The following is a 25,529-nucleotide window of genomic DNA, read 5'->3' as shown; positions in this document are numbered from 1 at the left end:
TTAAGTGTATTGGACATAGTAGTATATTGTTATGAAGTTTATTTGATTTCTCTATTTGGGTGTGTTTTAACTTGATATTTCTTTCTTCGTCATGCATAATAAAAAAAATAAGGAGGTTTTTTAAGTCTTACAAATCATATGTGACACATCGCTTACTTCAAAAGTTTAAAAGTATTGTACAATCTAATTTGAAATTGAAGCAAGGAAAATATTGGAGTGAATGCAGGACGTGCTTCGGGTTCAGCGAATCAAAGTTTAGGTATTCAGTCCATAATATAAAATCTGGCTTAGTTCTTGCATAAATTGAAAGAGATCAAACCAGAGCACCGCATATTCTGGTACTACGGGTGGCCAGTTGCCCGCAGGACTATCTCCTGGCTAGTCAGTTGGTTGAATTTCTTTCGGGATCCACGTAGTAGAAGTGGTTTAAACCCAAATTCGCGGAAATAGTAAGTTGCACTTAAAAGACTGATGTGAGATAAAGTCAATATTTCGGGATAAGTTCGGTGCTGTTGCCGAAACAACAGATACCACACAGAGGAGTGACTGTGGGACTTTAGCGTTGGAAATGAATTGGTATTAATTGTATATGGTATGGGATGAATGTGGCTTACGTTTTTCTCTTATGAATGTGTCGTATAAATAAGATGTGTTATGGGTTGTATGATGATGGATGAAAGGTATCATATATGATACCAATGATACCATTAAATTCTCCCTCCTTGTCAGGTATGTTCAGAGTATTCTCTGTTCATATCATAATTACCGCAGTGTGTCCCTGTGAGTAAGAACAAAATCCTCGGCTTATATGAAGGATTCGTACTTCGGTCCACCGGTTACGTCTCTAGGTGCTGTTGCCGAATCAACAGAGGCGTGGTTGTAAAAGGAAGTGATGTTTATTATCTCAGAAGTTAAGCCACGGGGCAGCAATTGTCAGAGATTAGATAGCTCGAGTACTTCAGCAAAGTGCTTGTACATAGATCGGCCCAATCCATGTACAAAAATTGCAACCTGAGTTCATCATTGAAAGATTCAGGAGCGAAGGTAGACAGTCAAGGTCAAGTCTACCCAGTGGATGAAGTCGAGAGTTTAACGTGAACACCTGCCTTGACGGCCTAATTCCACGGTGGTCATTTTCACCCACAGGATAGACTAGAGACGGTCTACCCGCGCCCCTGAATTCTTCAATGAAGAACTCAGGTAGCAATTTTTGTACATGGCTGTGCCGGTCCATGTAAAGTACTTTGTTGAAGAACTCGAGCTATCTAATCTCTTGCCATAGTAGCCCGTTGCGGAATGACAGGCAGCATGGATCAAACCCAATGCAAACCCCGACAACGAAAAAGCAATCACTGGTCTAAAATCAATAGAAGGGGGTGACGACGAGTCCCAACATCAGGTGAAATCAATCTTCCGGTAAACCGGAAGGTGACCACCCTTATGATGTCATGAAAGATTGCATTATTCAAAATGCAATCCCCATCATCTAATGACCCACTCCAGTGCATTCCTTACACCTCTTTAAGCCCGCCAACCACACTACTGAGATGGCCCTGTTGGTTTGGCAACAGCACCTGAGAGACATATTTGGTAGTCCGAAATACCCAACAAAATGGATCAGGATCCCCTCTTTTATGAACCGATCAATGTAACAAAGGAAATTAGGAATTTCCAAAGTCAATTGATTCCAATAATTGCCCCGACAAAATAGTCGCGTAGCATGTATCAATATATTATCTGTTTGAGATGGCAACAGCACCGAAGAACTTCCCCGAAGCGTAAAAAAGGCATACTAAATCAGTACTAATCTCCAATATATGGAGACTTTCCCGATCTTTCACCAATTTTCGCATCAGTTCCATTCCCATGATCATAAAGATCGCTCTACGGGATGACAGGCAACCATTGAATACTAACCTGACAATTCCCAGCATATACCGGCGTCCCACTACACGACCGGTAAGAAATACCGATCGGGTTTAGGAATCCGCATATGCTGCTTTGTACACAGACCTGTTCGAAGAGAGAATTATCCAACCCATTAGGTATAGGATATATCAGTCCTTAAACCAACATTCTCTCCCCGCGATTTGGGTTTCAACCACAGCCACTACGTGGATCCCGAAGGAACCTCAACCAATTGACCGGCCAGGACTAGGTCCTGCGGGCAACCGGCCACCCGTAGTGCCAGATTATATGGTACTCTCTGTTAGACCCCATGCCAGATCATTCCACGGAAAGGCCGTGGATACATCTGATCATCACCAGTTTATAGTACCGGCAGACTAGAGGTATTGGTAGCACCTCTTTTCCCCGGGATATTGCAATAACACCAAGGTGTAGCTTTCACCAAGGTAACATGCCCCCGGGGGGTCTACCCAGTGGATGGAAAAAACCACCGTGGGGTAGTGCATCATGCCAGGTACACACGTAAAGCACTTCGACATTCATAATTATTTTATGTAATAATTCGCCGACGACCGAAAATGGTAGCGCTGCCGTCAATCATTTTGCATTTCTGCTTTCTGATAGTTTTTCGGTATAAACTATAGCGGGTTTATACTGATTCATACTAGTTTTTTGTATTAAAAAAAATTATTGATTGTTTTTTCAAAAACACACCGAAACCGAAAAAACTTCTACTTGTTTATTCTGTTGTTGTTTGTATTAATTTGCAGCCGTTTCATTTCATTCTCTTGTTGAATTTTCTGCAAACATAATAGCCTTGATCTGATGCAACAGTTTGTTTGTTGTTGTTTTTGTTATTTTTTCGTTCTCTCTTGCTTTTCTCTACATAATTGTATTTGTTTTGTAATTGTTTGAGTTTTTAATTGATTTTCTGTTTTTGCAACGAATTATTTATTTACATTTTATTGATAACAGTGCGTATACATAATTTAAATTGCGTATTTAATTAAAAATAACGTATACAACTGGTAGCAGTAACTGCTAATTAAATGTTTGTTATTGTTCTGAGGTTTTGCCAAGTAATTGGAAATAAATGTTGAATTACACAGGGCGAATTAAAGGATGCGACTAACGCTGAATCCGAATCTAAGATTAGAATTTTTCCATCATATGTGAAATTTAAGATATGGTGTCCTAAATTTGGAAAAAACTTTGACTTTTTTGGAGACGTTATTAATGCTCGAAAACAACTTTATTCATAAAATGTTGTAAATCATATGGAAGTCTTTTATGTCAGCTTTAAAATTAAGGCTTAACATATGACATATTATCTTGATTTTTTGACACAATATCAGATTCGGATTCAGCGCTGCTCAATCCTTTGGAAACATCTAAGACCTGGTTCACACTGAGAAACTTTTGATTTTGTGTGTGAGAGAAAGAGATGGTTGATATTTCTTTCTTTTTCTCTCTTACACAAAATCAAAAGTTTCCTAGTGTGAACCATGTCTAAGTGGCGTCCACACTAGGGAACTTTTTTGGAAAACTTTTGATTTTGCCTGAGAGAGAAAGTAAAATAAATATCATTCATCTCTCTCAGTACGGAGTTTCTCTTACTCGGAAACCTGTTTTGTGTAAACTTTAAGGAAATTTCAAAAGAGCATTAAGAAAAAGTTTCTCGAAACAGTTTCCCAGTATGGACCAGGTCTAAGTGGGTTTTGACATTCTATTGCTGAAATATACAATAGAATTAAATTATAAAGATTATAATAATAATTTTACGCATGTCTGTATATTGTTATTATTGTTCTAATAATAACCTTATCATTTATTTATATACAATATCTAATAATTTGTATTGTTATTTAATCTAAAACTACACCTAACTCTGCCCCTTCCCTCCCCTAAAATACACATGTGTAGTCGTGGTTACAACAACTCTTACTAAACTATTGATGGAAAAGTGTATTTAAACACGAATGTCTAACGATAAAATTGGATTTAAATTTTCATATTTTTGACGTTTTTTTTCTGTTCGTCTTCTTTCTTTTATACACTCTTTTTATAATTCTATTATACTTCTTTGTTATTAAGTAGTATAAAAGGAAAAAATATTAAAAAAATCAATCTTTATTTGGTTTTAGATTTATTTTCATTGTAGATCTCTATGCCGACGAAATTGATAACGCACGTTTACAGTTTAATATAAAAATAGTTGAGTTTGATGTCTTGTCTTGTATTATTATTGACAATTTGTTTCTTTTTTAATTGTACAAAAGAATATTTTAAAGAAGAAATTAGTATTAAGAAAATATTGATTTTTTATAACTTTAAAACTTTTTCGAATATATCGGCCACCGGTAGGTTAGTGCTTAGTGTTCGAATCTGGTAAATCGAAGGTAATGGGTTCGATTCGTTACCTCAGGCATTGGTTAAGAAACGCACAACGAGGCTGATAAAGGTCGAGATACTAACGAATATAAGTTTCTATTTATATTAATCAAAATATTCTTTAAAAGAGTAAAATTTTATAAAATTCTTTAAGAAAAACTTTTCAAATTTAAATTTTTCCATATGTTTATAAACCCAATTTTTGTTGGCGTAAAATTAATAACAAAAACCAGCAGCAAACCAACAATATTGAGTTTAAATGTTTGTTTGTTAAAAAAACATTTTATTCAAAATTCAAACAAAACATGGAAACCTAATATATTCTATGTAAATTCTCCCTGCGCATTTTTTTCTAAAACACACAAAATTATATTTTACAATAACAAAGCAAAATGAAATAATGAAAAACAAAAAGTGTAAAACATGTACTCTAAATAAAATTTATTAGAAACACAAGAACTTTTTTCCATTTTTATTTATTACTACTATTTCTAAAACAAACTTATAACAATTGTTCGTAAAGTGTTGCTTGAGTAAAAAGGGGAAACCATTGAAATTTTCTATCATGGGTATTATTTTCGCGGGTAAAACCAGTCTATAGTCTAGTTTGTAGACTAGTCTATAGTCTAGTTTGTAGTCCAGTCTAGTCTATAGTCTGGTCTATAGTCTGGTCTATAGTCTGGTCTATAGTCTAGTCTATAGTCTAGTCTATAGTCTAGTCTATAGTCTAGTCTATAGTCTAGTCTATAGTCTAGTCTATAGTCTAGTCTATAGTCTAGTCTATAGTCTAGTCTATAGTCTAGTCCATAGTCTGGTCTATAGTCTGGTCTATAGTCTAGTCTATAGTCTAGTCTATAGTCTAGTCTATAGTCTAGTCTATAGTCTAGTCTATAGTCTAGTCTATAGTCTAGTCTATAGTCTAGTCTATAGTCTAGTCTATAGTCTAGTCTATAGTCTAGTCTATAGTCTAGTCTATAGTCTAGTCTATAGTCTAGTCTATAGTCTAGTCTATAGTCTAGTCTATAGTCTAGTCTATAGTCTAGTCTATAGTCTAGTCTATAGTCTAGTCTATAGTCTAGTCTAGTCTATAGTCTAGTCTATAGTCTAGTCTATAGTCTAGTCTATAGTCTAGTCTATAGTCTAGTCTATAGTCTAGTCTATAGTCTAGTCTATAGTCTAGTCTATAGTCTAGTCTATAGTCTAGTCTATAGTCTAGTCTAGTCTATAGTCTAGTCTATAGTCTAGTCTATAGTCTAGTCTATAGTCTAGTCTATAGTCTAGTCTATAGTCTAGTCTATAGTCTAGTCTATAGTCTAGTCTATAGTCTAGTCTATAGTCTAGTCTATAGTCTAGTCCATAGTCTAGTCTATAGTCTAGTCTAGTCTATAGTCTAGTCTATAGTCTAGTCTATAGTCTAGTCTATAGTCTAGTCTATAGTCTAGTCTATAGTCTAGTCTATAGTCTAGTCTATAGTCTAGTCTATAGTCTAGTCTATAGTCTAGTCTATAGTCTATTCTATAGTCTAGTCTAGTCTATAGTCTAGTCTAGTCTAGTCTATAGTCTAGTCTATAGTCTAGTCTATAGTCTAGTCTATAGTCTAGTCTATAGTCTAGTCTATAGTCTAGTCTATAGTCTAGTCTATAGTCTAGTCTATAGTCTAGTCTAGTCTATAGTCTAGTCTATAGTCTAGTCTATAGTCTAGTCTATAGTCTAGTCTATAGTCTAGTCTATAGTCTAGTCTATAGTCTAGTCTATAGTCTAGTCTATAGTCTAGTCTATAGTCTAGTCTATAGTCTAGTCTATAGTCTAGTCTATAGTCTAGTCTATAGTCTAGTCTATAGTCTAGTCTATAGTCTAGTCTATAGTCTAGTCTATAGTCTAGTCTATAGTCTAGTCTATAGTCTAGTCTATAGTCTAGTCTATAGTCTAGTCTATAGTCTAGTCTAGTCTATAGTCTAGTCTATAGTCTAGTCTATAGTCTATAGTCTAGTCTATAGTCTAGTCTATAGTCTAGTCTATAGTCTAGTCTATAGTCTAGTCTATAGTCTAGTCTATAGTCTAGTCTTTAGTCTAATCTAAAATCTAGTCTATAGTCTAGTATATGGTCTAGTCTATAGTTTAGTATGTAATCTAGGGTTTAGTCTAGTCTAAAATTCTCTCTGAATTCGGGACATTATCTCTGAGATTTTAAAAGCCAATATTTTTAGAGTAATTTGGTAACCCTATTTTTCTATTGCACTTGTCAGACATTAGATTTTTTCCTTCCTTTTTTTGGTTCAAATATGAAGAATATAAACATGACATGAGAAGTTCATATTGCATAAAATATAACAGTAGCTATTGTGTGTAACTATACTATAACAAATTTTTCGAAGACAGAAGCAAACATTAGGAAAGAAATAGATATTTGAAAAATACCTCTGTAAATAGCTAAGCAACGCATACAATTTAAACTATTTTCTAGTTAAATGTAAAAATATTTTTTTTTGCTAATATATTTCTACTATATTATTTATACTAACTCTATTTGCATATTTTAAATTGTAAATAATAACAAAACTATATTGAAAAATAGCTTTCTTCTTATTTTATTTATTGGTTAAGGTTCTAGTATTTTTCAGTTTTTTTTTTTTAACAGTTGTTGAAATTCCCTTGAAAATTGTTAACAATTGTTGAAATTTTTAAATGTGTATTTAAATATTACTTGGTAAACCAACAAAACCTTTATTGAATTTTGTTTAAAAAAAAGAAGAAAAGTAACTTAAAACCCGGTAAATTGAACCACTAACAGTTACAACAATTTGTATTGTATTTGCTGTTGATTGAATTTTATTTTTAATACATATTTGCCTTTAACTAAATAAACTTTGTGTTCCTTACACTTCGTTTTTACGTTAGGTGAACATAATAAGTTTTTTTTTACAGTGGATGATAAAACTTTGTATATTTACGTCAAAGTTTTAAAGAAATTGTAAAACTTCCAAAATAATCTCTAAATCATTAAGATTCAAAGAAAATTATTTTAAAATTAAATATTTTAATTTTTCAAGTTTTTCAACAAAAAATTTCTCTCAATTATATTTATTCGTGTTAATAATTTTGTTCTACACTATTTATTGTTTGTTCATTTCTTTGTTTAATGCCTTCAATATTTCAATAACTTACTTATTTTTGGCAATTTTTTTGTTGTTATCGTTATTTTCTTTTTCTCCCGTCAATATTTATTTGCAAAGTGTTTACAACCATAACCGCCGCCTTATTAACTTTTGACATTTATAATTTCTAAATAAATTTTCCAATTTTATTATTTATTTATGCTAGAAAATTTTTAAGTTAAATTCTTAACATGCAACACATTATTTCTCTCTCACTCTCTTGCACACACATGTTAACACATAACATTACCATTTTATAGGAATTTTTATAAGATTTGTTTTTTTTTCTCTTTGGCGTGACACTGTAACAACTGTTGAAATTTTTAAATTAAGTTTTTTAGTTATACCCTACACCTTTGGGAAGGGTATAATTTCGTTGGCAATTTTCATAATTGTACGACGCTATAAAATATATAGCAAAATCTGAATCCTTCTATCGGAAGCGATTAAGCAATGTTCGTCTTTGTGTTTGAAGTCTAAGTGTTTTATGTAAACACTTGCCTTAACGGTCTATTTCACGGTGGTCTTTTTCATCCACTGGTTGAGTAAAAGATAACTTACCTTACATGATATTCTCATATTTAAGCCGCAGATACTTTTCATACCTACTTCGCATTCTACGCTTCAAGTTATATGCGACGCTTTTTAATGTTAAAATCAGATGACATGTTCGCTCGCCTATTGTGATGCTTAAAAGTAGAAAATAGATCTACTTTAAGCATTCTACACGTCAAGACATTCGACGCTTTTGTTCTTGAAACTTTCTGCATACAAATTCATTGATTCTACATTTTTTGACAGACGCGTAGAATGCGACAAAGCGTTAAACGCATGGTGTGGACCTCTAGCTTAAGTATTCTACGCATCAAGACATTCTTGAAACTTTCTGCATACAAATACATTGATTCTACTTTTTTGACAGGCGCATATAATGCGAGAAAGCGTTACACGCGTGGTGTGGACCTCTAGCTTAAGTATTCTACGCGTCAAGGCATTCTACGCTTTTGTACTTGAAACCTTCAGCATACAAATACATTGATACTACTTTTTTGACAAACGCATAGAATGCGAGAAAGGGTAAAACGTGTTGGTGTGTGTCGACTTTCAGCTTCAATTTGCTTTGCCGTACAAAAACAACATCTTAGGTATCAAGCTGTTTTTATACCCTTCACCTTCGTGAGAAGGGTATATATAAGTTTGTCATTCCGTTTGTAATTTCTATAATATAATTTTCCGACCCCATAAAGTATATATATTCTGGATCCTTATAGATAGCGGAGTCGATTAAGCCATGTCCGTCTGTCTGTCTGTCTGTCTGTCTGTCTGTTGAAATCAGTTTTTAGAGGTCCCCAGATATCGACGAGATCCGAATCTTCAATAATTCTGTTAGACATGAGCAAGAATCCGAGACAACCTCTGAAAATTTCATCAAAAAAGCCACATTTTTTTCATGCTTTGTTAAAAAAGCAACAACACTGTGCATTGGATAAAGATGTACATGTGCGTGTGGAGATGTATTTGGTTTTAATCAGCTGTGTATTTTATGTGTATGTTTGGATGCTGTTCTATTCTTACGAAGGTGAAGAGTATAACAAGAACAAGGAGATAAGGCAGTAATATGTTGGCAATACATCTCATATTTGTTTGAGGGTGGTAATACAGTTTGATGGTGGTATTACAGTATTTGTTTATATTTGTATGTTATGTGTGACATGTGTGCAGAGATACAAAATAAATAAAAACTGTAGTCCAGTTCCATTTTAGGCTTTTCTAAAGAAAATTTTGTTCAAAACTAGACAACTTTTCTATAGAAAAAATTTGCTCTTTACTATATTATTCTGTAGAAAATGTTGGTTGATATTCAAGGGAATACGTGATATCATTAACCAGTCAAAAAATAGTAGATTGGATTTCAAAACATCAAAGGCCCTCTGGTCAAAACTGTCATTTTTCAGTTAAAACCTTTTTCAGTAACTTCCGGTTCACACTAGGAAACTTTTCTTGGGAAACTTTTGATTTTGCGTGAGATCTCTCGCGGTACAAAGTTTCATGTACTCGGAAACTTTTCTTATTTTGTTATTCTTCTCATTCGTACAACAACAAATCAATGCAATTAATATGTAGTTTCTGAAACAAAAGAAAGAAAGACATTAAGGAAACTTTAAAAGAGAATTAAGAAAAAGTTTCTAAACAGAAGTTTCCTAGTGTGAACGAGGTCTAAGTGGGACAGTTGTATACCATACTATTGAGGAGTTAGTAGAGACATTCGAGCATATTATTTGCCAATGTCCTAGGATACGTAATCTTTTGCTGAAATGTCTATGGAAAAGGAACTGAGGGAAATTGAGGAACTTAAGCCTCGCAGTCTACATTGTTCTTGCCTTGTTACTTTACTTCTCTGAGTTTGAATCATCACTCCTTGAAAGGAATAACAATGGACCTTATGGTCTCCAAGTGGATATATGTATATATTGTCCTGAATACGTAATCTTTAAGTGAAATGTCTAGAGAATAGGAATTGAGGAAAATTGCGGAACTTATCCCTCACAGACTACTTGATTTTGTCAAAAAAATTAGTCACTTCTTTGATTGGACTTTATAGTGGGACATGGATTTTCTCTTCTATTTATTCCTTAGGGTGAGAAATCGACAGATATATTCTAGGTTGTATCGCTTTAGGAATAGACCAGTGTTCCGTTTATCTATCCTATCTATCTTTTTACTTTCTTGTCTTGTTATAGTGTTCTTTGCTTCTCTGTGTTTGAATCTATACTCCTTGAAAGCAATCACAATGGACGTTATGGTCTCCGTGAGGATATATATTATTTTCATGGTGTATAATCCTTCTTGATCTTAACTTAAACTTTTTGATACTTTTATCTTCTTCAACTAATGCTATGTATACACGGTTGTTAGATGTTACGACGTTGGCAGTAAATTGTAAGTTTAGACGATTGTTAGACATTTTCTTGTCATTTTAATGACAACGATGTAAGATCCGACAACCGTGCATCACGGCTTTAATACTTTTTGTATCTATTTGGATATTAAATCAAAAATTTTGGTAATAAACTCACAGCGTCCTAGTGTATTTTTGTAAACATACTACGGTGAAGTGTAAATACGATTCGACACAGCCGAATTTAAAACTCTTTTATTTTGGTCCTTTAACATTATATTCTTTAAGTAACAAATGTGTGGCACGTAAATAGCAACATTAAATTTTTATAAGATTTACGTTGAACTGAATATAAATAAGTTGCCTTTCTTATTAATAATTATAATAAGTTTTAGGGAATTAAAATAAATTCCATAACGTGTTTTAGTTGAAATTTATTATGAATGTAAATTTTTTTATATTTTTTCCAAATATTAAATTTTCTATTTTAATTCTACTTTCCTTGTAGATCGTTTATATTTTGTGGCATTTAAAAAGAATTTTAAACCAAAAAATACTGCAACCAGTCATTATTTTAGCATCGATGATGATTTTATCTATGAAAATTTCTACAATGATTTTGGTCCTCTCAACATTTGCATGCTGTATCGCTATTGTCAGAAATTGAATGCCAAATTAAATAATAAAACTTTGGCCAATAAGAAAATTGTACATTACACCTCCATGAATCCGGCTAAAAGAGTTAATGCCGCCTATCTAATGGGAGCATTTGCGGTAAGGTCAAGGATAATAACAACATTTAAAAAAAGAAATTCTAAACAAATTTTCTTCTTTGCTCCCCCCAGATAATTTACCTCAACAAATCACCCGAAGAGGCCTATCGCCCCTTGGTCATGGGCGAAATACCTGCTTATACACGTTTTTGTGATGCCTCCTATGGTCCCAGTGGCTATAAAATCTCTCTAATCGATTGCCTAAATGCTGTACACAAATCTTTAAAAGCAGGTTTCTTTAATTTTGAAGATTTCGATGCCGAAGAGTATGAATATTATGAACGTGTTGAAAATGGTGATTTCAATTGGATTGTTCCTCAAAAGTTTATTGCCTTCTGTGGACCTCATCAAAAGTCCAAAACACTGCCGAATGGTTATCCTTGCCATTCACCAGAAACTTATTTTGAATATTTTCGTGGTAATAATGTAACGACCATCATACGTTTGAATGCCAAGGTTTATCATGCTTCCAGTTTTGAGAATGCCGGTTTTGATCATAAAGATCTATTTTTCATAGATGGTAGTACGCCTAGCGATTTGATATTGAAGAAATTCTTAACGATATGTGAGACAACAAAGGGTGCCATAGCAGTGCATTGTAAAGGTGAGTGGATAATTTCATAAGTTTGTTTTAATCTTATAGTTTTAGTCCAGAATTTTCATTGGAAAATGTTGCCCTAGAATAGGGGACCTTTTCTATAAAAAATTGCTGTAGTCTAGACAACTTTTCTATAAAAAAGATGCTCTAATCTAGACAACTTTGCTATTGAAAAAGTTGCTTCAGTCTAGACAACCTTTCTATAGAAATAGTTGCTTTAGTCTAGACAACTATAGAAAAAGTTTTTCTTGTCTAGACAACTTTTCTATAGAAAACGTTGCTCTAGTCTAGACAGTAGAAAAGTTGTCTAGATTAGAGCAACTTTTTCTATAGAAAAAAGTCTAGACAACTTTTTTATAGAAAAAGTTGCTCTAGTCTAGACAACTTTTCTATAGAAAAAGTTGCTCTAGTCTAGACAACTTTTTTATAGAAAAAGTTGCTCTAGTGTAGACAACTTTTCTATAGAAAAAGTTGCTCTAGTCTAGACAACTTTTCTATAGAAAAAGTTGCTCTAGTCTAGACAACTTTTCTATAGAAAAAGTTGCTCTAGTCTAGACAACTTTTCTATAGAAAAAGTTGCTCTAGTCTAGACAACTTTTCTATAGAAAAAGTTGCTCTAGTCTAGACAACTTTTCTATAGAAAAAGTTGCTCTAGTCTAGACAACTTTTCTATAGAAAAAGTTGCTCTAGTCTAGACAACTTTTCTATAGAAAAAGTTGCTCTAGTATAGACAACTTTTCTATAGAAAAAGTTGCTTTAGTTTAGACAACTTTTCTATAGAAAAAGTTGCTCTAGTCTACACTTTTCTATAGAAAAAGTTGCTCTAGTCTACACTTTTCTATAGAAAAAGTTGCTCTAGTCTAGACAACTTTTCTATAGAAAAAGTTGTTCTAGTCTAGACAACTTTTCCATAGAAAAAGTTTCTCTAGTCTAGGCCATTTTCCTATAGATAACGTTGCTCTAGTCTAGACAACTTTTCTATAAATAACTTTACTCTAGTCTAAACAACTTTTCTATAGAAAACGTTGCTCTAGTCTAGACAACTTTTCTATAGAAAACGTTGCTCTAGTCTAGACAAGTTTTCAATAAAAAACGTTGCTCTAGTCTAGACAACTTTTCAATAGAAAACGTTGCTCTAGTCTAGACAACTTTTCTATAGAAAACGTTGCTCTAGTCTAGACAACTTTTCTATAGAAAAAGTTGCTTTAGTCTAGACAACTTTTCTATAGAAAAATTTGCTCTTGTCTAGACAACTTTTCTATAGAAAAGTTGCTCTAGTCTAGACAACTTTTCTGTAGAAAAAGTTGCTCTAGTCTAGACAACTTTTCTGTAGAAAAAGTTGCTCTAGTCTAGACAACTTTTCTGTAGAAAAAGTCGCTCTAGTCTAGACAACTTTTCTGTAGAAAAAGTTGCTTTAATCTAGTCATCTAGTTCAATACAAAAAGAAATGTTTTTATTCTAATTTGGTCATAATTTCTGTTTTTAGCTGGTCTTGGACGCACTGGTAGTTTAATTGGTGCTTATATTATGAAACACTATAATTTCTCAGCTCTGGAAGCTATTGCCTGGTTACGTTTATGTCGTCCTGGTTCTGTTATTGGTCATCAACAACAATGGATGGAAGAGTAATTAATTTGCTAAATATTAAAAAAAGAACAATAATTTTATAAAAATTTTCAATTTTCTCCTACTCCTCCTTAATTTTAGTAAACAATCATGGCTGTGGTCTGAGGGAGAACGCATGCGTAAACGTGCTGGTACCTGTTGTCCCGTACACAAATATGGCATTTATAGTTTATTGTATAAAACTTGTTCTGCTGGTCAGTTACGTTCGAATGAAAATAATACGGAAATGTTAATGACACGCGTCAAGGGTATTTCACAAAAGGTCGACACTATGCATTTGAATGAGGAAGATCAAACGGATTCGAATCAATTGGACTCATTGGAATCGTATGAGAATGGCAATAAAACTCTAACAACACGTACACGTTTGTTAATGACAGCGAAAGATGGTGCTATAACACCGCCAACTAGTGCTAGTGATAATGACAATGACGTTACCGAAACCGAAGAAGAATCTACAACCTCTAATACTAATAGCACATTTATAGTGTCACGAAGACGCAAATCACCGACAACAGTTACCAGTACTAAGAGCAGTAATGTTACTACTAGTACTACCACATCCCTAAGAAGTTCACCTACTCCTACGGGTGGTGGAGTAGGTGGTGGTGGAGGTGTTGCTGCTATTACTGAAATAACTTTACGTCGAACACCACCTTTAATGGGTAATGGTCATAGTTTGATAACATCAACAACGGTAACTAGCTCAAGTGTCACCACTAATACTAATGTGTCTTCATCTCCTTTGTATTCTGAAAAGAAACTGAAAAAACCTTCAACTACTTATGAACCGGCCGCCTTACAAAGGCCTACCATAGCATCCACAGTTAAAATGACTCAGGCAGCTATAGAAAAGACCAAGGCACAAACTCAGGGTGACAAACTAAATCAAATAAAGGCCATGAGAAGGCAACATAATTCCAGATCTGGTGGTAGTACAGGGTAAGTGTGAACTTGTGTAACTTTTACTTAAAATATTCAAATTTTAAATTTGTTGTCATTTTACAGTGAAACTGAAAATCCTCTACGTCATACCCGAGCACGTTCACAACCGTTCCGTAATAACAATAATTTGGTTAATATGTTGGCCACCAGTACAACAACCACAACTGGCCTAAAGGCTCAAGATTGTTTGGATTCAAATGCAGCAGTGACAGCTACAAATAATTTATTAAATAATAACAACAATATTAATAACAATAATAATAACAACAACAGTAATAACAATAATTGTAATAATATTAACAATAATAATAATAATAACAACAACAATAATAATAGTGTTGGTGGTCCAACTACAACAGCAACAACAAATCTAACCTCAACTACCACCACCATGGGTTTAAATAGTGTTAATAGTACAATAACAACACGGGCACGCAGTTTAGCTATTTATAGCAAAAGGTAAGTTTTAAACAGACCGCCCCCCCATCCTCCTTCTTCTATACACAAAATTATATCTTCTTGACTTTATTCCTAATTCCTCATTTCCTCTTTCCCTAATACAAAAAATAACACATTTTTAATTTCTTTTAATATTTATTAACAAATTCAATTCATTTTGCCAAGTTTTTTTTTTTTAATAAAAATCTAAGAAAATTAGCTTTTTGTTTATTTTAATTTAAAAGCCATGCTGCTGTTTTATTAACGTAAATTTTTGTTGCCATTTTTTTAATAATGTTTGTTGTAATTTTTTTTCTATTGCAAAATTTTATAAGAAAATTAAAAAAACAAAGATTTTTTCTCTTAATTATTTTGTTGTTTTTACAAATTGTGTTTTTGAACTAAATTTTATAATGAATTTGTTCATATTGCCGCCATTAGTTCTTGCATTTTATTTATATTTTCTTTCATTTTTTTAAGTAAATTTTAACATTTAGTTTTTAATTTTAATCTAGTAGTTTTGTTGGTATTTAGTTTAGACTTGTTGCTGGGAAAGAGAACAATTTCAACTATAGAAAATTTGTCTAAACTAGAGTAACTTTTTCTGTAGAAAAGTTGTGTAGAGCCACTTTTTCTTTATAATAGTTTTAGAGCAACTTTTTCTTTAAAAAATTTGTTTAGTCTAGAGCAACTTTTTCTATAGAAAAGTTGTCTAGTGTAAAGCAACATTTTCTATAGAGAAGTTGTCAAGTCTAGGCAACTTTTCCTCTAGTCTAGAGCAACTTTTTCTATAGAAAAGTTGTTTAGTCTAGAGCAACTTTTTCTATAGAAAAGTTGTTTAGTCTAGAGCAACTTTTTCTATAGAAAAGTTGTCAAATCTAAAGCATTTTTTTAAAGAAAAGTTGTCTAGTTTAGAGCAACTTTTTCTCTTGAAAAGTTGTCTAGTCTAGAGCAACTTTTTCTATAGAAGAGTAGTCTAGTCTAGAGCAACTTTTTCTAAAGAAAAGTTGTCTAGTTTAGAGCAACTTTTTCCCTTGAAAAGTTGTCTAGTTTAGAGCAACTTTTTCTCTTGAAAAGTTGTCTAGACTAGAGCATGTTTTTCTATAGAAAAATTGTCTAGTATAGAGCAATTTTTTTATAGAAAAGTTGTATAGTGTAAAGCAGCTTTTTCTATAGAGAAGTCAAGTCTAGAGCAACTTTTTCTCTTGAAAAGTTGTCTTGTCTAGAGCAACTTTTTTTCTTGAAAAATTGTCTAGTTTAGAGTAATTTTTTCTTCAGAAAAGTTGTCTAGTCTAGAGCAACTTTTTCTTTAAAAAAGTTGTCTAGTCTAGAGCAACTTTTTCTTTAAAAAAGTTGTCTAGTTTAGAGCAACTTTTTCTGCAGAAAAGTTGTCTAGTGTAGAGCAACTTTTTCTGCAAAAAAGTTGTCTAGTTTAGAGCAACTTTTTCTGCAGAAAAGTTTTCTAGTTTAGAGCAACTTTTTCTGCAGAAAAGTTGTCTAGTCTAGAGCAACTTTTTCTATAGAAAAGTTGTCTAGACTAAAGCAAGTTTTTCATAACAAAATTTGTCTAGTCTAGAGCAACTTTTTCTGTAGAAAACTTGTCTAGTCTAAAGCAGCATTCTCTATAAAAAGTTGTGTAGTTTAGAGCAACTTTTGCTATAGAAACGTTGTCTAGTCTAGAATTACAAAGTAATTTTATACTAAAACACAATTCAATTAAAACCATTCAAACAAAACAACTAATTAATATATTTTTTTGGTTCATTAATTTAAGTTCAGTTGTACTAATTTTAGTTAATGCTTGAAATAATCAAATACTTAACACATATATAATTATTGTTTTTGTAATATATTTTAAGTTTGTTTAATAAAAATTTTGTAAAAATTTAAATTTCTTTATTTCTAACACAACAAACAACTTTATAACAAAAATAAAAAAACAAAGCTTTAAACGAAGTCTAATGCAATACTTTAATCGTCATCGTTGATGGTTGAATAAAAATATCCCCTTTCCCTACTCCAAAAGAAAATTTATATCAAAATTTAAATATACAAATTATTTTTAAACTATAAGCTATAATAAATTTTTATTAATAAAACTTTACACTATAACTTTGAAATAAATATTTTTCTCTTAATATTGTACAAATAAAAAAAAGGATTATTACCTTTGTTTATTAATTGATGTTTAAAATATTCTAATTATCACACAAAATTTTTTATTTTCTTATTAAAACATAAATTTTTTGTTTTATTTTCAAAATTGTATATTGTAGTATTGAGTCAAAAATAATGAACCTATTATCCCAAATTGTAATGTATTTTTTTTTTCTATCTGTTGTTATTATATATTATTTAGAACTAAAAACACTACTAAGTACTACTTACCTTATATATTTTTATATACCTCCTCTTATTTAAAATTTATTTACTTATTTAAAATTTTATCAAGTAAAAAAGACAACTTTGAAATTCTGTAGATATTTAAATTATATTTTTGTTGTATAATTTATTATTAAAACCTTATTAACTTATTTGTACTAAATATCTTAATAGTTCTTTTGTTTTATGCATGATAATGATTCAATAAATATTTACGAATTTTTTTGAAAAAATTTTCCCCCCAAAACAACCAAAATTTGTTTGTATTTTTATTTTTAATAAATTTCTTTGTGTTAATTTATTTTCTTTTTCCTTCTCCCAACTTTTGGCTTTTTCTTCCTTGTTGTTTAATTTTGTTGTTGTATTTATTGTTTGTTTTTTTTTTTTAATTTTGTGGCTTTTGGGTATTTTCATATACTTTTGTTCAGCTTTAACGGTTCCCTATTTTTCTAACCTTTGAACTTTGCTGCAGTTTTAAAGTTAGTTTGTTAAATTTAATTATGCTATTATGTAGACTGGACTTCAAACTAGACTATAGACTTGACTATAGATTAGAATATTGACTAGACTATGAACTAGACTATGGAATAGACTATAGTCTAGTCCATAGTCTATTCTAAAGTCTAGACTATAAAATGGACTATAGACTAGACTATAGACTTGAGTATAGACTATAGACTAAACCAAAGACTACACTATAGGCTAGACTATATACTAGACCATAGACTAGACTATGGACTAGACCATAGACTAGACTATGGACAAGACCATAGATTAGACTATGGACTAGACTATAGACTAGACTATAGACTAAACTAAAGACTACACTATAGGCTAGACTATATACTAGACCATAGACTAGACCATAGACTAGACCATAGACTAGACTATGGACAAGACCATAGACTAGACTATAGACTAGACTATAGACTAGACTATAGACTAGACTATAGACTAGACTATAGACTGGACTATAGACTAGACTATAGACTAGACTATAGACTAGACTATAGACTAGACTATAGACTAGACTATAGACTAGACTATAGACTAGACTATAGACTAGACTATAGACTAGACTATAGACTAGACTATAGACTAGACTATAGACTAGACTATAGACAAGACTATAGACTAGACTACAGACTAGACTATAGACTAGACTATAGACTTGACTATAGACCAGACTATAGACTAGACTATAGACTAGACTATAGACTAGACTATAGACTAGAATATAGACTAGACTATAGACTAGACTATAGACTATACTATAGACTAGACTATAGACTAGACTACAGACTAGACTATAGACTAGACTATAGACTTGACTATAGACCAGACTATAGACTAGACTATAGACTAGACTATAGACTAGAATATAGACTAGACTATAGACTAGACTATAGACTAGACTATAGACTAGACTATAGACTAGACTATAGACTAGACTATAGACTAGACTAAAGACTAGACTATAGACTAGACTATAGACTAGACTACAGACTAGACTATAGCCTAGACTATAGACTAGACTATAGACTAGACTATAACCTAGACTATAGACTAGACTATAGACTAGACTATAGACTAGACTATAGACTAGACTATAGACTAGACTAGACTAGACTAGACTATAGACTAGACTAGACTATAGACTAGACTAGACTATAGACTAGACTAGACTATAGACTAGACTAGACTATAGACTAGACTATAGACTAGACTAGACTAGACTATAGACTAGACTAGACTATAGACTAGACTAGACTATAGACTAGACTAGACTAGACTAGACTAGACTATAGACTAGACTAGACTATAGACTAGACTAGACTAGACTATAGACTAGACTAGACTATAGACTAGACTAGACTATAGACTAGACTATAGACTAGACTATAGACTAGACTATAGACTAGACTATAGACTAGACTATAGACTAGACTATAGACTAGACTATAGACTAGACTATAGACTAGACTATAGACTAGACTATAGACTAGACTATAGACTAGACTATAGACTAGACTATAGACTAGACTATAGACTAGACTATAGACTAGACTATAGACTAGACTATAGACTAGACTATAGACTAGACTATAGACTAGACTATAGACTAGACTATAGACTAGACTATAGACTAGACTATAGACTAGACTATAGACTAGACTATAGACTAGACTATAACCTAGACTATAGACTAGACTATAGACTAGACTATAGACTAGACTATAGACTAGACTAGACTATAGACTAGACTAGACTAGACTATAGACTAGACTAGACTATAGACTAGACTATAGACTAGACTATAGACTAGACTAGACTATAGACTAGACTAGACTATAGACTAGACTATAGACTAGACTATAGACTAGACTATAGACTAGACTATAGACTAGACTATAGACTAGACTATAGACTAGACTATAGACTAGACTATAGACTAGACTATAGACTAGACTATAGACTAGACTATTGACTAGACTATAGACTAGACTATAGACTAGACTATAGACTAGACTATAGACTAGACTATAGACTAGACTATAGACTAGACTATAGACTAGACTATAGACTAGACTATAGACTAGATATAGACTAGACTATAGACTAGAATAGACTAGACTATAGACTAGACTATAGACTAGACTATAGACTAGACTATAGACTAGACTATAGACTAGACTATAGACTAGACTATAGACTAGACTATAGACTAGACTATAGACTAGACTATAGACTAGACTATAGACTAGACTATAGACTAGACTATAGACTAGACTATAGACTAGACTATAGACTAGACTCGACTATAGACTAGACTCGACTATAGACTAGACTATAGACTAGACTAGACTATAGACTAGACTATAGACTAGACTATAGACTAGACTATAGACTAGACTATAGACTAGACTAGACTGTAGACTAGACTATAGACTAGACTATAGACTAGACTATAGACTAGACTATAGACTAGACTATAGACTAGACTATAGACTAGACTATAGACTAGACTATAGACTAGACTATAGACTAGACTATAGACTAGACTATAGACTAGACTATAGACTAGACTATAGACTAGACTATAGACTAGACTATAGACTAGACTATAGACTAGACTATAGACTAGACTATAGACTAGACTATAGACTAGACTATAGACTAGACTATAGACTAGACTATAGACTAGACTATAGACTAGACTATAGACTAACTATAGACTAGACTATAGACTAGACTATAGACTAGACTATAGACTAGACTATAGACTAGACTATAGACTAGACTATAGACTAGACTATAGACTAGACTATAGACTAGACTAGACTAGACTATAGACTAGACTATAGACTAGACTATAGACTAGACTATAGACTAGACTATAGACTAGACTATAGACTAGACTATAGACTAGACTATAGTCTAGATTATAAACTAGACTATAGACTAGAAACCTTGTGATCTGGTAGCGGCATCGAACTTAGCCCGAAATAAAGATTTCATCGTGTATCATTTGCTTAACTTCTACTTACTACTTCCCGCAAATTTGAGGATAAAACACACCCACTATGTGGATCCCAAAGTAATATGAGCCAACTGAACAAGACAGGACGAGTCCTGCTGCAACTAGCCACCCGTTGAAGTTGATTCTGTGGTTTATTGGTACGACACTACTTTAAAGTATGATATAAACCGGTATCAAAGTGCTCAAACTAGCTTTTAGCAAAAAGTATAATTTTCCTATACATCTTTTTAGAAAGTTTTTAGATATAATTGATAAGTTAGATTTCCGGAATGAGTAATAATATTTCTAATAACCAACATTTTTCACCGATCCGTTAAGATATATAATGTTTTGAGTGTATTTTTTATTTGATGCCTTATTTATTAGTTGCTTTTGCTCTGCATGTTTCTGTATTATTTTAAAAATCGTAATAAACATAGTTTATTTCTCGTATAACACTTGCAATCTACTAAACTTTACATTTACTATATAAACACCAAAACAATATAAGATTTACTATAATATATTTTTCCAATATGTTTTTCTCTTTCTTCTTTCTTTCTCTTAATTGCGGTGACTTTCGGGAATTTTATGTATTTTGTATAATAAACAAAACAATAAAACAACAACACAATTATTCTAAATCAATATAAACATTATACAACAACAACATACAATAAAAAAATCTACTAACAATTGTATATAAACTTTAACAAAAATATCTAAAGAATGGGACTAATGCATTTACGTAAAGCTGAACAACAGCAACAGATTTCAAATAATGTCACTGCCGCCAATAATAATAACAACAACAACCACAATGCCAATACTGTAAGTTCCACAACAACATCATCAACATTGCTACAACATCAACATGATGTAACTACACCCACACTCAGTAGTTTAAATAAACAAACGAAAACCTACAACAACACTTTAATAAGTTCCACCACAAATGAAAGTAAAATACCGATAGTGAGAGCAACAGCAGCTTTAATTGATTTAAATGTGGCCATAAATCATGGTGGTGGTGTAGTGGGTTCATCGGCCACTATACCGCCTTCTAGAAGTTCAAATAGATTATCGGCAGCAGCCGCTATAACAGCACCATCACATCATCACATGACTTTGAGAGGAAGATCACGTTTAAGATATCATCGTCATCAGGATGGTGGTGGTGGTGGTGGAGCCGGAGGAGGTTTGCAACAAGCACCACCTTGTACTGTGACTACTGCACGTTATTATCGAGATGTTTCTGCTTTACCCTCAGCCATACAGTTGGGCAGTGGTATTAGTGGTGGCGGTGGCATTACAACACGTTCATCTTCAGCTACATTGGATTTAAATTCGAATCCTTTACCCTCTTCCGGCACTCTCTTGGCCAATATGAACAAAACTAATAATCATAATAGCAGCAACAACAATAGCAATAGTAGTAGTACAACAACAACCACAACATGTAGCAATAGCAATAGTAATAAGTTGGAAGAACGTATACTGCGTACCAATACAACAAAATCCTCTTGTACCTCTGCCAATCATTCAAATTCCTCTTCTGACGCTGAAACCCTTAAATCCACACATTCAAACAGTAATTTATCCTTAGAAAATAATAATAATAACAATAATAATATCTCTATAATACAGCAAACACAATTAAACATAAATTTCTTATCATCTTCTTCTCCCCCCATTGCCGCCGACAACAATTCATTCCCGCACCATGACCAACAACAATCACATCATAATCTCAACACCACAACCACTATGCCAAACCTATTATCCTCCTATACCCATTCCCTATCCCTGGCAACTACACCCACACCCTGTTCCTCTTCCGCCTCCTCTACTCCTCAAAATTTAGATACAAATCGTCTTAGTCGTACATCACAGCGTTCCTTGCCATCAACGACGGGTATACCCTGTAGTAGCCAATATGGCAGCGGAGTTTCTGGTGGAGGCTTTAGTAATATTAAACGCAATAAAAGATCCTTGAGTAGTACACGCATTGAAAAGGACAAATGTGATGAGTACAACACTAAATTGCTGAGAAAGACTAATAATCAAGTATCGTCTGCCTCCAACAACAACAACAATTCTGCTACTGGTACCACCTCATCTTCGACAGTTGTTGGTGGTGGTGGTGGTAGTTTTCGCACCAGACATCGCCAGGCAGCTATTACAAATTTGGAATCTTCTACCGCTTCTTCTACATCTTCGACCTCTACCTCCGGTATACCTACACCTACTACAAGTCAGGGTCTTTATATGCCGCGCAGTGCTAAATATGCTGCTGGAGTTATGGCTACCGAACAAAGGGAACATCAGCAGCAACATCACCACCAGCAGCAGCAGCAACAACGTTTGTCTTTAAAGTTGCGCAAGAAAATAAGTTACTAGAATTTGGAGTCATTACCTACGATTAGTAGGTATAGCAAGAGGTCCAAAAGATAAATACATATGTATGTATTAAGTTTAAAGTCTGAGAGTTAGAGAACAAAATGTTAAACTTAAGTTGTATAGAGCTATAAAAAGGGAGAAAGTTAAATTTCAAGATTAATTAGCAAGGAGTTTTAAAGATAATTTGTTAATTGGGAATGGTCCCACTACCCAACATTCAGTTTTATTGAAGTAATACTTAAGTATTACGAAAGAATAGAAGTATTCTTTTTCAAAGGATTCTAGATCAGATTCAAATTCAGAAAAAAATTAACTGGATAATAAGTTCCAGTTAAGTTGATGAATCTTAAAAGGGAGTATAAACGTTGTATTTGGTAAAATTTATTGAACATCGGGTTTGCTGCTACTGCCACTCTAGGAAACTTTTTTCGGAAACTTTTGATTTTGCCTGAAGAGAAATAATATCATTCATATCTCTCTCGTGGTACGGAGTTTCTCTTACTCGGAAACTTGTTTTGTTTTGCTATTCTTCTCATTCGTGCAACAACAAATCAATGAAATTAACACGTTGTTTCCGAAATAAAAGTGTAGACATTAAGGAAACTTCAAAAGAGAATTATGAAAAATTTTCTCAACAAAAGTTTCCTAATATGGACCAGGTCTTAAAGAAGAGAGAAATACATTTAGGGTCAATCTTTAGATGAAGGATTATGGATTAAATTAGAATTTATCTTCGGAAGTTGTTTTTGTTTGTTGTTTTCAATTGGTTAACTTTGTTTGCTAGTTTAAGCGCCCAATGAAGGTGGTTTAAACTTGAGCTGATGCCAAGCTGATGCCAAAACGGAATGAAGAGAGCCATTAAACTGTCAAATTTTCTATCAGTATTCTCTCTTAATGTGTGATGATTTTAATACATATTGCGCTCAGACAATCCCATCCGTATTCGTGTAAAGCCGTCTTAAAGATTAAAAGTAAAAAAAGCCTATTAAAGAGTTTGTCCATTAGTCCATTTTCTTTGAAAACATATTTTTTTCTAAACGTACAATATTTCTTTTAAATTTCAAATGCCATACATAAGTGTTCCTTTAAAAAATTAGTCAAAAATTTTATTATTTTAACCCATTAGTATTTATGTTTAAAACATATGTTTTTTAATTTACTTTTTTTTTCTCTGAAATCATTATAACTCTTTCGATTTTTTGAGTTATAAGCTGATATCTCGAACAGTTTTGCATGTCTTCTCTTACTAAACGAAAAATAGTTTATAATACTTTTAAGCTTAACTTAAAAGGATTTAAATAAACATTTAAAAAAATATGACATTTTATTTTTTAGTTAAGAAATATTTTTGACTAATCATTTGGCAAATTTCTTTTTCTAGATAAAATCAAATTTCGAAAGACACAATTTTTCTACTGCAATTCGTTTCGAAAAGAGTAATACTTTACGCACAATTGGTACGAACGGGGAATTTTTCGGAACGAATTTTCGTCGTCAGATATAGAACACACTAAAGTATATGAAAATACGCACAATCAATGTGTGTGACAAAACTCGTCATACGTAACGAACTGTGCGATAGGTTTATTTCTATTTCTTACGCAGACGAACGACGAATTAATTGGGGAAAATTGTTTTAAGACTAATTCCGGTAGCCCGAATTTTCTGAAATTTGGCAGTTGTGAGTACAGCTAATGACAATACAATATTATGTTCGAATATTCGAAAATTTAAAGTTATGTTCGAAAAATTGTTTATGCTCTTAAAATAATCTCTGGGTCATAAAAACTAAAAATTAAATTTTCGAAAATTCGAACTTTTTAAAGCTTTTAAAACCAGTTCGGGTGGCCCAAATTGTCTGTAATTTGTCAATTTGTAGTACACTCGATGACACTACAATGGTATGTTGGAATATTTAAAATTAAGTTCGAAAATTCGAATTAATGTTCGAAAAAATTTTGAAGCTGTTAAAATTCCATTCCATCCATCGTCGTGCTATACGAAATTCGTCGTTCGTCCCAATTGTCTTTTAAAGACCCAAAACTTTTGAATCTTTTCTTAGAGAAAGAGAAAAATTTTCTAAAGAATGTTAGTCTTTTGAAAAGACAACTTTTCTAATAAAATCGGTATCTTAATAAGAAAATTTTTCTATGAAAAATCTTTGTCTTATTGAGAAAATCTGGGCTTATAAAGAGAAAAACCTTATATAAAAAATATATTTCTTAGAAAAGGTAAATACTTTTAAATCAGCCTCATAAACAGCCATTTTTGAAAAGAGAACTATTCTATGGAAAATGAGACTCTTAAAGAGAGTATTTTTCCAGAGAAATCACTCTCATAAAGGGAATACTTTTATATAAAAAAGGGGTGCATCATAAACAGACAATTTTTCTTTAGCAAATGTCTTCATTAAAAATAGCACATTTCTTTGGCAAATAAATATCGTAAACAGAACAAATTTCTATATAAAATGAAACTCTAAGACGAATCAATC

The 25,529-nt window shown here is 32.4% G+C and overlaps 1 protein-coding gene across 1 annotated transcript; it reads left to right on the top strand.

The window, feature by feature from the left end:
* Positions 1–698: 698 nt before the first annotated feature.
* LOC111687873 (putative uncharacterized protein DDB_G0277255) lies at positions 699–24,739 on the top strand. Its single transcript, XM_046948342.1, has 8 exons — positions 699–729; positions 10,862–11,127; positions 11,199–11,730; positions 13,211–13,349; positions 13,432–14,292; positions 14,359–14,754; positions 21,364–22,226; positions 22,500–24,739. The coding sequence occupies exons 1-8, from the start codon at positions 699–701 to the stop codon at positions 23,033–23,035; spliced, it is 3,624 nt and encodes a 1,207-aa protein (XP_046804298.1). The 3' UTR covers positions 23,036–24,739.
* Positions 24,740–25,529: the final 790 nt, after the last annotated feature.

This window comes from Lucilia cuprina, chromosome 2 (assembly GCF_022045245.1).
Source record: "Lucilia cuprina isolate Lc7/37 chromosome 2, ASM2204524v1, whole genome shotgun sequence".
NCBI lineage: Eukaryota > Metazoa > Arthropoda > Insecta > Diptera > Calliphoridae > Lucilia > Lucilia cuprina.
Note: the sequence above shows the minus strand (reverse complement) of the source record. Positions and strands in the feature narration are given on the sequence as shown.